Raw genomic sequence first — 13,302 nt, 5'->3', positions numbered from 1 at the left:
CAAGCAGACAGTTGTAATCAATAGGTGTCTAATGGTCGATATAGACAGCTCGATATCAAGCTATAACAACCGTGCAGTTTGAAGTGGTATAACCTAACCATAAGCGCACGTAACTATCCTAGCATATTGAAGCCTATGCTCACTTGTCCAAAGACTCGTCAATATCGCAGTGCTTCCTAATGTCACTCATTATTACAGTGTCACTATTACATTACACTCATTATTACAGTGTCACTGCAATATTACAGTGTCACTGTAATATTGCAGTGACACTTCCTAATGTGGGCCGCTGTAAAGGTCAATATTGAGGCAGCTGTCGGTAGCCAGCAAATTAGGCGGCCTCGTCAGCGCTGGTCGATGTGAACCAACATCATACACACTCTCAAAATACTAACGCACCTTTTTTCATTTAGATAATATGCGTAAAATTACCAATATGCCTTTTATATATTTGGATAACATACGTCACATTACCAAATTGCTGTAATGACTGACGTTACAATTTGCTTTGTAACGGCCCCAGGCTGCCGGAGCCTGGGGCCAGATTCACGAAGCAGTTACGCAAGCACTTACGAACGTGTACATCTTTCCTCAATCTTTGACGGCTTTGGTTACATTTATTAAACAGTTTACAAGCATGAAAACTTACCAATCAACTGTTGTTATTGTTATAAACAGCCTCCTGGTGCTTCGGAGCTCATTAACTGTTTAATAATTGGAAACAAAGCCGCCAAAGATTGAGAAAAGATGTACAGGTTCGTAAGTGCTTTCGTGAATTTGGCCCCTGGCCGACACCCCTGCACGGCGCATCTCACCCACTTAACTCTAATTCCTCAGTAATTGGCAGAAATGTCTCGGGTCTAACGACGCTAATTGGCGTAGTTAGGTATGTGGGTATACCCATTGATGGCGTATTGTAGTCACTATGACGTAATCAGTCTTACCATAAAGGGCATCATTATATACGCAGCAGCACGCACACATGTGGCACTTCGGTACGCATCAATCAATCTTATCATCCAAGGTGTCATTGTCCACACTTCATCATACCTCCCTATGTCACTCACCACACACGGTGTAATTGCCTGAATTTACCTGAGGGCCATTAACACTCTAGTGGCCTAATTGAGGACAGAGAGCCGGCGGCTTGTCAAAGGTCCACCCTATTTGCCCTGATGATTTTCTCCCGCCGGATATTTAAAATGTAACGGAATTACCAGCAGTACGTGAACGAGGCGTCGTCTCGTTCCCAGCACGCTCCCGGTGGTACAGGCGGGCTCGTTCTCCACTCGCACACGGGAATTCCGGGTTCGAGTCCCGGGCGGAACAGAAATAGTCGGATACTCCACCACCCAAAGAATATGTTGTTTGGAAGGAAAAAATACCGATTTCGTCTACAATTGATGGACACACAACGTTTGTTGATTATCTGCTGTCCAGCTGACTGGTATTCTGCGCAACCCAGTACGCTGCTCTGGAGAAAGTGCAACACCGGGCAACAAAAATTAATTCCTGAACTAAGTCAACTCTCGTATTAGGAACAGTTGAGGGCCACAGGACTAACAACATTGCAAACCGGACATGACAGGGCTGATCTCATTGAAAGTTTTAAAATATTGAACAATTTGGAGGTCATTAACCCAGATCACATGTTCAGAAGGTCAGATGTAACACAAACAAGGAGCGAAGGTGTCAAGCTCAACAAGCCACAGTATTGGCCTGAGAACAGATGATGCTTTTCCACCCACAGGGTTATGAACCATTAATTGGAACCGCCTACCCGCCGAAGCTGTAAATGCCAAACGATTGCTGCAATTTAAGATCCATCTTGATAAAAATCATCAGGTCAAATGAGGAGGGAGGAGGCCTTTAGCAAGCCGCCGGCTTCCTGTCCTCGTCAAGCCCACTAGTGAGATAGTGGCCCTCAGGTAAATTCAGGTAAATATGGTACTGTACTTATAACGTGTGGCAGCCACCACAACTGGTCACCCAGCGGGCAACTGATCTATAGTGTCCAGCATGGTGAGGGCCGTGTTGTGGGCCGCTGGTACACCTGCTGAGGGCCGTGTTGTGGGCCGCTGGTACACCTGCTGAGGGCCGTGTTGTGGGCCGCTGGTACACCTGCTGAGGGCCGTGTTGTGGGCCGCTGGTACACCTGCTGAGGGCCGTGTTGTGGGCCGCTGGTACACCTGCTGAGGGCCGTGTTGTGGGCCGCTGGTACACCTGCTGAGGGCCGTGTTGTGGGCCGCTGGTACACCTGCGGCGTCATCCTCACAGTGTGACGCCTCACAGTATTATCAATGTGATCACGGCTATAATCCTCAACATGACAGCATCCATCATACTCCTTGACATTCATCAATACGCACACACACTCATCTTTCATCCCGTTCTCATCGACATTCCCAGCGTTCAGTAACTGACGTACTGAAGTGCCCTAACCTAACCAACCACAGGACTCATAAACAGAAAACGAAACATTATGTTAATTTCGCGAGCCGCTACCATTTTATTTATATGCTAGCAGTACCCGGCCAGGCGTAGCTGTGGCTCAGTGACGCATGTGCGTTGCTGAGCCACAGCAACCTTCCCTGTCCCCCAGTCCTCCCCACCATTCCCCACTCCACCATCCCCTCGTCCTTCCCCCACCATTGGGGAAACCCCTCCCTTGTCCCCTCGTCCTCCCCACCATCTCTCACTTCCGTCCCCTCGTCATCCCCACCATCTCTCACTCCCTCGTCCGATGCCTTCCCAAATGGTTTGATGTTCCCATCAGAAAATTGATAACATCAAGTGATCTGATGTTTCCATCACTGAAATATAAGAAAAACAGTTAAAAATGAAATGAAAATATGAAAAAATAAAAAAATAAACTATACTCACGAAATGAACGGTATGGTAAACAACACAGCTCAATTCCAACGCAATTCACACAAAATAATTAAATCAATATGAAAATATATCAAAATCTATGAAAATTCAATTTATCAATGCAATCAGAAACATTGAAATAGAATTGAAACATATTTAGTATAGCATGTGTGTTGCTCTTACATGCAACAGATGGCGCTGTTTTTCAAGAAAAGCATAGTTATACCTGTCACAGGTGTGGCATCTATACTTATACTTACGAAATGAACGGTATGGTAAACAACACAGCTCAATTCCAACACAATGTCACACAAAATAATTCAATTAAAAATAAAATGAATCGAAATCTATGAAAATAAAATTTATCAATGCAATCGGAAACATTGAAGTGAAATTCGTGACATATATAGTATAGGGTGCATGTTGCTATTATGTGCAACAGATGACGCTGTTTTTCAAAAACGCATGTTTTTACCTGTCATAGGGGTGGCATCTATATAATAGGTATATAAAAAGATGCGCCTATTCGAATGCAACGTTTTGTCAAAATTTCAAAGCAATCGGTGAAGATCTTTCGGAGATTAGCGTTGTGTGTGTGTGTGTACTCACCTAGTTGTACTCACCTAGTTGTGTTTGCGGGGGTTGAGCTCTGGCTCTTTGGTCCCGCCTCTCAACCGTCAATCAACATAATGTGTGTGTGTACTCACCTAGTTGTACTCACCTAGTTGTGTTTGCGGGGGTTGAGCTCTGGCTCTTTGGTCCCGCCTCTCAACCGTCAATCAACAGGTGTACAGATTCCTGAGCCTATCGGGCTCTGTCATATCTACACTTGTGTGTGTGTGTGTGTGTGTGTGTGTGTGTATGTGTGTGCGCGGGTGTGTGTATGTGTGTGCGCGCGCGCGGGTGTGTGTGTGTGTGTGTTAAGTTAACTGCATGAAGAAATCTCAACCTGTAATCCTATCCCCAATGTACGATTTTCATGAAGTCAGAAACGAAACCGGTAACTGAAACATGGGTCGTGGAGACCGTAGAGTTTACCGAGTTTTTTTCGCGTAACTAGAGTGGCCAGATAACACCTGGCCAGATATACATGGAGGGGCCAGATATACATGGCCAGATAACACCTGTAATGAAGACCAGATACATGAACGGATACATAGATTAATTGACAGCTGAATGGATAGATGGATAAACAGACAGATGATGTGATAGACAGATGGATAAATAGATGAAGGGATATAGAGATAGATGGACAGATGGATATATGGCTGGACGGATGAATTGATTGATATATGGATAAATAGATGAATGAATAGAAAGATAGATTGATGGATAGATCAGTGGATGGATGGACGGCAATCTGGATAGATAGCAGGATGGACAGACGGATAGATGGATAAATAGATGGAGGATAGAGAGATATATGGAGATGGATGAATGGATGAGAGACAGACAGACACAGACACTCTCTGGTATGGATACCGTCATCCATAACCAGGTATGGATAACTCAATAACATTTACCTGCCTCAGGTAGACTAAAGATAACATATACTCATCTTCCACAGGTAGACTAAAGATAACATATACTCATCTTCCACAGGTAGACTAAAGATAACATATACTCATCTTCCACAGGTAGACTAAAGATAACATATACTCATCTTCCACAGGTAGACTAAAGATAACATACTCATCTTCCACAGGTAGACTAAAGATAACATATACTCATCTTCCACAGGTAGACTAAAGATAACATATACTCCCCTTTCATAGGTAGACTAAAGATGGCGTGGACCAACAACAGACTCCTCTACCTCGGTGAGTATACCTGGTATATCTGTCTACTTTCATAAGTATATTCCATCAAGGTTTACAACATTGCAACATGAACATTAGTGTGCAGTTGATCACTAATGCACAGCTGGAAATTGAACACTAATGTACAGTTGAATGTTGAACACACTAATCCGAAGCTGAATACTGTCGTGGAGCTCAAAGTTCACAACAAAAGAAATAAAGTTTTCCCAGTGGCACAGGAACCGTTCAGAATAGGTTCGAATCCTTAAACACCTGAACAATGGGTTGTGATGCCAGCCACCTGGGCTGGACGGTAGAGCGACGGTCTGGCTTCATGCAGACCGGCGTTCAATCCCCGACCGGCCAAGTGGTTGGACACCATTCCTTGCCCTTCGTCCCGTCCCAAATCCTTATCCTAATCCTTTCCCAGCGTTATATAATCGTAATAGCTTGGCGCTTTTCCCCTGATAACTCCTCCCCCTCAAGTACTGAGCACACACAATACACGCTATGCGTACTATTGGCTGTACAAGAATGTAACAACTCTTGTATATATCTCAAAAAAAAAACAATACACATTACACAAGTCAGCAGTCATACCGGTGCAGAAAGGTCGAGGCTCGGTCCTAGATACGGACCGACGGACTCCGTCCTTACTGGACCGAGGCGGTCCGTGGTCCTTGCTCTCCTCGTTATATGTAAGTGAACGCTTAAATTTTACTGAAATATGCAATTGAATAGGTAGGTAAAATGGCTTACCTATGTAACCTGTTTTCTTTAAATAGTACCACGTATTTTGACGGATGTACATCATATTTTTTACAAAAGTACATCGTAATTTGGCCCTTTAAGCCCAAATTCATTGTGACTCTCAAAATTAACGTGATATCTCGTTTTCTATTCTATTTTATTTTTTATTTTTACAGCAGCGTGTTTGGTGTGTGTCAATACTGGGGCGGTGGAGTCTAGTGATCCTAGACAACTACGGTTTTCCACGACCACACCTGCTCCAAGCCTGTCAGTGCCCATGGCAACACCTGCTCCAAGCCTGTCAGTGTCCACGGCCACACCTGCCCCAAGCCTGTCAGTGCCCACGACCACACCTGCTCCAAGCCTGCTAGTGTCCTCTCTTCCACTGAGCCACAACACCTCATCTGATATCTTCAACCAATACAGGTAATCTTTTTCTCGTCTCAAGTGTAAATAGCTTAGACAGTATAGTTAATGAAGCAAATTAATTGCTGATGACACTACTTTCCTTTTCTCTAAATCTAACCCACTTATTCTAAATGACACTGTCAATATTGAACTAAAAAAAAAATTTGACCAATGGCTGACTGTCAACAGAACTTCCCCTTAATATTGATATTAAAATATTTCACGTATTGTTTAGTAAAGGTTCTCCAGAACAGATGTACCTAAGTATTAAGAATTCTCAAATAATGTGCAGATTTGAAGGTAAATTCCTCAGAGTTGACATTGATAACAACCTCAACTTCCATTGTCATCTACTAAATGCAATGTTGATCTACTAAAATGCAACAAAAAGTATCTTAAACAGTAGACATTCTCTCCAAGGTCAGATACTATGTCCCTCGCCTTGGTCACGCTCCATTAGTCTCTCTCATTAGTCTCATTAGTCACTCCATTAATCTCTCATCTCTCCATATCTCACCTATGTCATCTGCGTCTGGGTATTACACCCCATGATTACCTTCCACCACTAACTACTCAACATAATTAACAATCACAGCAGTTACAAACTCCAGCCCCAGATAGCACTTGGCTCCCTTACTGAAGTACTTGAATAAGTTAAGTGTAAGTGTCTGCCCATCCTCGCAAGTGTGCTCTAAGTGTACACAACTCCACAGTACAGTGATGATCCTGACCTGAAGTGCTTCCATGAAGGGTGTATCAGGACCCCAAGGTCTTCACACCAGAAACTAATATATTTCTAGTACTCCCCCCCCCCCAAGAGTGCGACTTAACCAATCAAAACCTCAGTGCAAATCACGGGTCCTAAACTGTGGAATGACCTCCTTAAGGAGATTAACAATTGTACTGCTCTTGTCCAGTTTAAAAGATAAACTAAGACCTACTTTATTAACCTTAAGTAACCAATATTCCTCAGCTCTTGTCATCTTTGTTGTTAACCTGTGTTTTGTTCTTATTGTTAACCTGTGTTTTGTTCTTATTGTTAACCTGTGTTTTGTTCTTATTGTTAACCTGTGTTTTGTTCTTATTGTTAACCTGTGTTTTGTTCTTATTGTTAACCTGTGTTTTGTTCATATTATTAACCTGTGTTTTGTTCTTATTGTTAACCTGTGTTTTGTTCATATTGTTAACCTGTGTTTTGTTCTTATTGTTAACCTGTGTTTTGTTCTTATTGTTAACCTGTGTTTTGTTCATATTGTTAACCTGTGTTTTGTTCTTATTGTTAACCTGTGTTTTGTTCTTATTGTTAACCTGTGTTTTGTTCTTATTGTTAACCTGTGTTTTGTTCATATTATTAACCTGTGTTTTGTTCTTATTGTTAACCTGTGTTTTGTTCATATTGTTAACCTGTGTTTTGTTCTTATTGTTAACCTGTGTTTTGTTCTTATTGTTAACCTTACTTATTAATTACCTCATATTTGATGTTACTAAATACTGATCTTCCTATATACCATAAAATATTGTATGTTATTGGTATAATATTGTATTGTTATTGTATGTTATTGTATATAAAATATTGTATGTTATTGTATGTTATTATTACTACTATTAGCATATGTGACATACTAATTTATTGTGAATATTTGAGTTTACCTTGAAAAGCTGAATAGAAAACCACAACCTAACCTAACCTTCTTAGTATGTTAAGATGTTACAATTAGTACTGAACCTATATTAATATTACAGTTTTATAAAAATAATAAAAGAAAACTAAAATATTTAAATAAATTGTAAAGTAACTCAGAATATTGTCAAATTTTGTATAAAATCTCTATTGTTTAATAAAACAGAGGAAAAGTTTGTGCCTTGAAAAAAATATGGGTTGGGATGTCACATACGTACTTATTTATAAGCGTGATAGTGACTATAAGCACTAAGTCATATATGTGCTGTCTTGTGTGAGAGCAGGTTGTAGTAATTAGTAACTATATATATACTGATAAACAATTGAGTATAAATGTATCTTGTTTGACAAATATTTTCACAACTTTCAATTCCCATAATTGTAAGTGTTCCCTAATGAGACCTGTTCATTTTATCTTACTTTTGTTCATGTTATGTTCTCGCTAAAAGCTGTACAACATTTGCAAAATGTCTTGAACAATTGATATGTTAGACTGCTTCTTGCTAGTATTGTCCACCTCACCTTTAAACAACCTAACTATTTTATCTTAAGTTACGCTTGAAACACCGCGTATTATAGTGTCTTTATGCCATGTTCTTGTCTGACCCATGTGTCTTCCCCTTATGTCTCATGTGTATCTACATTAGTCGAAATTATTAGTATATTATGATTATTAAAAATGAGAATTTGTATTCATAATAATAATAATAATAATAATAATAATAATAATAACAATAAAAATAATAATAATAATAATAATAATAAAGTGTACAAAGGAGATAAGCGGAAGTGAGAGGTGGGGGGGGCGGGAGGTACACACTAAGGAAGCCAACTCTACGCGAAACGTTTCACGGAAAACGTTGAATAATTTAAATAACAATTATTTACAAGTGTAAAGGCGTAGACATTTAATATTAAAAGTGAAGTGACTTAACATGCGTGAGAATATTCAAGAAATATAACGATATAGCTGGATTTTTGCATCCAAGAGAGAAGACCATCTTCAGAAAGACAGCTTCATTTGATAAGGTGCAACACCGGGCAACAAAAATAATTCCAGAGCTAAGTTAACTCTCATACCAGGACAGGTTGAAGGCCCCATGGCTAAGAACACTACAAACCAGACATGACAGGGTTGATCTCATCGAAACATGTAAAACACTGAACAATTTGGAGGATGTTGATCAAGACATCTTCAAAACGTCAGATGTAACACAAACAAGGAGCAACGGTGGCTCAGCAAGCCACAATGTAGGACGGAGAACATGAGATTCTTTTTCACCCACAGGGTTATAAACCCATGGAACCGCCTACCCGCCGAAGCCGTAAATGCCAAAACTCTGTTGAACTATAAAATCCAGTTTGAAAAAAAAATCATCAGGACAAATAGGGGGACCTTTGATAAGTCGCCGGCTCCCTGTCCTCATCGAGGCCACTAGTGTTAGTAGCCCTCAGGTAAATATACAATGTAAAGGTGAAAATTAAAGATGCGTTATGTTAATTTAATTTAATTTGAGTAGGGTTGACTTGGGTTAGGCTTGGTTAAGTTAGATTAGGCTGTTAGGTTGGGCTTTAAAATCCATTTTCAAAGTAACTTTGGTTGTGTACAAAGTAACCTAACTATAACTGATACTTAAAGATAGACATAGACGATTACATTACGGAGTCTGTAGTGCTAGCAACAGTACAGTAGTTTTTAACATTAGTAAGAGAATTGAAATATAAATGTGTGAAAGAGGTGCGGACCAAGTACACTGCCCTGGGGAACACCACCCCACACTCCTCAGAGTACATGTCAGTCAACACATGCAGGTCGGGAAGCAAACCATCGGCAGTAGAAAAGGCGGATCGACTTTGAAGGCACGAGTTATAAGAGTACACAAACATACACGTTTCTCATCTATATAAATAAAAATGTAAATGTTGGTTTGTTCAAAACCGCTAATCTCCGAAAGTTTTTCGCCGATTGCTTTGAAATTTTTACACAATATTACATTCGAATATGTGCGTGTTTTTATATACCTACTATATAGATACTCACATGTGACAGATAAAAACATGCTTTTATTTTAAAAAACAGCGCCATTTGTTGGATGTAATGGCAATACACGCTATACTAAATATGTTACAATTCCATTTCAGTGTTTGTAATTGCATTGATAAATAGAATTTTCATAGATTTTGATTTATTTTCATTTTTATTTAACTATTTTGTGTGACATTGTGTTGGAATTCAGCTGTGTTGTTTACCATACTGTTCATTTTGTAAGTATAAGAATAGATGCCACACCTATGACAGGTAAAAACATTCTTTTTTTAAGAAACAGAGCCATCTGTTGCACGTAAGAGCAACACTCGCTATACTAAATATGTTACGATTCCATTTCAGTGTTTCCGATTGCATTGACAAATTTAATTTTCACAGATCTCGATTTATTTTCATTTTGATTTAATTACTTTTTATGACATTGCATTGGAATTGAGCTGTGTTGTTTACCATACTGTGTTGTTTTTCTTATATATCAATGATGGGAACATCAGATCATTTGGGAATGCATCGGACGAGGGAGTGGGGAATGTTGGGAAAGACGAGGGGACTGGGGAGAGGGTAATGGTGGGGAGGACGAGGGGACGGGGGGAGTTGGGGATGGTGGGGACGAAGGGACAGGGGAATAGAGAATGGTGGGGAGGACGACGGGATGGGGGCGTAGGGAATGGTTGGGAGGACGAGAGGACAGGGGAGGACTGGGAGACAGGGGAAGGTTGCTGATGCTCAGCAGAGCACATGCGTTGCTAAGCATGTGCTCAGCAACGCGCAGCACTACATACACCAGCAACGCGTGGCCGGGTACAGCTAGTCTTAGAATAAAATTAAATAAATCCCAAGTTCAGACTTTTCTATAAATTAACGCTTCAGTAATAATTATCATACAAATAAAGTCTTGTCTTAGCAAGACCATTAACTCACCAATACCAAAGTTTCCTGACTTTAGTATAATATTAACCGTTAAGTTATCAACACTAGGTTTCCTGACTTAGTATACTGGTGTGTTAGTAACGACTAAGTCAGTCAGGAGGTAAGTTAGGAGCCACGTACTAAGTTACCAACTTGGGGGCCAGGCAGGAGAGGTCCAACTTGGGGGCCAGGCAGGAGAGGTCCAACTTGGGGGCCAGGCAGGAGAGGTCCAACTTGGGGGCCAGGCAGGAGAGAGCCGGGAGAGACGAGGTCGCCGCCCTCCTGACGCTGTTGACCCTTGACCTCCCGCAACCCAACCTCTACCTCCTCCACGACCAGTCCTTCCTCGGTAAGTACACTGACCAGTCCTTCCTCGGTAAGTACACTGACCAGTCCTTCCTCGGTAAGTACACTGGCCAGTCCTTCCTCGGTAAGTACACTGACCAGTCCTTCCTCGGTAAGTACACTGACCAGTCCTTCCTCGGTAAGTACACTGACCAGTCCTTCCTCGGTAAGTACACTGACCAGTCCTTCCTCGATAAGTACACTGACCAGTCCTTCCTCGGTAAGTACACTGACCAGTCCTTCCTCGGTAAGTACACTGACCAGTCCTTCCTCGATAAGTACACTGACCAGTCCTTCCTCGGTAAGTACACTGACCAGTCCTTCCTCGGTAAGTACACTGACCAGTCCTTCATGGATCATGGTAGTGAAGATGATATCTTAAAGTGGACCGCGGTAGTGAAGGTGATAAAGTGGATGCTGGTAGTGTCAGGTGAGAGTGGGACAGCGTCACTATACCTGGCCTCACACCCTGAAGGGTAACTGGTTGAAGGCACTCCAACAGTTCCGGTCCCCCGGGGGAGGGGGGCTCTCTTTACCATATTAATAAATGACTCTGAGACACCACTATAAATGTTGTGAGGCGCCGAGTGTAAGTGTAATAGATGTTAATGTTTACATTGTGACGGAGAGTGTAATAGATGTTAATGTTTACATTGTGACGGCGAGTATAAGTGAAATAGATGTTAATGTTTACATTGTGACGGCGGCGCTGTACTCCGGCGTGGACGACCTCCAGGCGCGGAGGAGGTGTTGGGAGGCTTCCAGCAGGCCTCAGGGAGGCCCGTGACGGTGCTGAGGCTCTTCCAGGGGCACGACTCCCAGGGGCACGACTCCCAGGGGCACGACTCCCAGGGGGACGACGACCTCTCCCTGCTGCAGGAGGCTCTCACCCTTCCACAGACACACTCAGGCTTCAAGCACTTCCTTGTCCTCTGCTCGCTCAAACACACTCTCAGTGTCTTCCAATATGTAAGTAACAAGAAAGTAGTGTAATTGACGACTACGACCATGAATGCATCCTGACTTGCAATGTTGCAAGTAAAAAATGGTATATGCAACATGTTGCAAACTTTGCCACATTTTTCAACATGAAATAATAGAGTAAAAAGAGAGTATGTAGTGAATGACCCGTTGTTTCCAACGGGTCATTCCAAAAGGGAAATTCCAAAGTGGTATTCCAAAAATGTTTTGTACAGTTTCAAATTGATTTGTACAGTAACATTTGTGCGAAATTCGCACAAATGTTACTCACGGGGCCCCAGCATGATGAAGTAATTTTATGAAATATTTGTGCTCAAACTGGTCACCGAGTGCTGTCGGGAATTGGGTTAAGGGTCTGATGATTTCCAATTCTTTTGGACAGTTACTGTGACCTAGTGGTTAAAATACTGGACACATCAATACATCAATGTGCATGGAGTCCTGGTTGTCTGGGTTCGAATCCTACAGTGGTGAGGAGTTTCTCTCTCTCTACATATATATATATATATATATATATATATATATATATATATATATATATATATATATATATGTCGTACCTAGTAGCCAGAACGCACTTCTCAGCCTACTATGCAAGGCCCGATTTGCCTAATAAGCCAAGTTTTCATGAATTAATTGTTTTTCGACTACCTAACCTAACCTAACCTAACTTTTTCGGCTACCTAACCTAACCTAACCTATAAAGATAGGTTAGGTTAGGTTAGGTAGGGCTGGTTAGGTTCGGTCATATATCTACATTAATTTTAACTCCAATAACAAAAAATTGACCTCATTCATTATGAAATGGGTTGCTTTATCATTTCATAAGAAAAAAATTAGAGAAAATATATTAATTTAGGAAAACTTGGCTTATTAGGCAAATCGGGCCTTGCAAGTGTGTGTGTAAATCACGAAAATTAACACGTGAAGTAAAATGTGACAGTATCAGATCACGAAGGAAGGATTGAAACAGGAATTCCCTTAAGAAACTGTCTGGATCAACATCCTCCAAATTGTTCAGTATTTAAAAAGTTTCAATGAGATTCAGCCTATCATGTTTGGTTTGTAGTGTGTTTAGCTCTGTGGCCCTCGACCATTCCTGATATGAGAGTTGATTTAGCTCTGAAATAATTTCTGTTGCCCAGTGTTGCACTCTCTCCAGACGAAAGAACTGTATATGTAGTTTTTGGTTTCGGTGCATTGTTACAGAACACAACCTTTGCAACAATGGAACATGTTGCATATTCCAGTTTTCTATACTTACAACAATGCATTGCAACACCGCAAGCCAGGATTATGTGTATGGTCGTAGTCGTCAATTACACTACTAAAATACACCCTGCATGTCTGCCACAATATGTGTGTGACAGAGAGAGAGAGAGAGAGATCAGCTATATACACAACAGTCCCAACTTACCTTCTATCTCTGCCTCAACTTACTACAGGTGCGGGAGAAGCAGCTGGAGTCCCCGAGGCTGTGGTGGCTGGTGGTGGTGGTGGAGCCTGAAGCA

The 13,302-nt window shown here is 41.4% G+C and overlaps 1 protein-coding gene across 1 annotated transcript in view; it reads left to right on the top strand.

Annotated features, from left to right (window-relative positions):
* Nucleotides 1-4,657: 4,657 nt before the first annotated feature.
* Nucleotides 4,658-13,302, top strand: part of LOC123765925 (glutamate receptor ionotropic, delta-1) — a 40,276-nt gene continuing 31,631 nt past the window's right edge. Inside the window, exons 1-5 of the mRNA XM_069308641.1 lie at nt 4,658-4,691; nt 5,597-5,720; nt 10,630-11,240; nt 11,547-11,779; nt 13,237-13,302. The exon at nt 13,237-13,302 is cut by the window's right edge and continues 39 nt beyond it. Of these exons, the coding sequence (XP_069164742.1) occupies nt 4,658-4,691; nt 5,597-5,720; nt 10,630-11,240; nt 11,547-11,779; nt 13,237-13,302 (1,068 nt within the window). The remainder of the gene's footprint in view (nt 4,692-5,596; nt 5,721-10,629; nt 11,241-11,546; nt 11,780-13,236) is intronic.

Source organism: Procambarus clarkii, chromosome 63 (assembly GCF_040958095.1).
Source record: "Procambarus clarkii isolate CNS0578487 chromosome 63, FALCON_Pclarkii_2.0, whole genome shotgun sequence".
NCBI classification, from domain to species: Eukaryota; Metazoa; Arthropoda; class Malacostraca; order Decapoda; family Cambaridae; genus Procambarus; species Procambarus clarkii.
The sequence above is the reverse complement of the archived record's forward strand: the minus strand, read 5'-3'. Positions and strand labels throughout refer to the sequence as shown.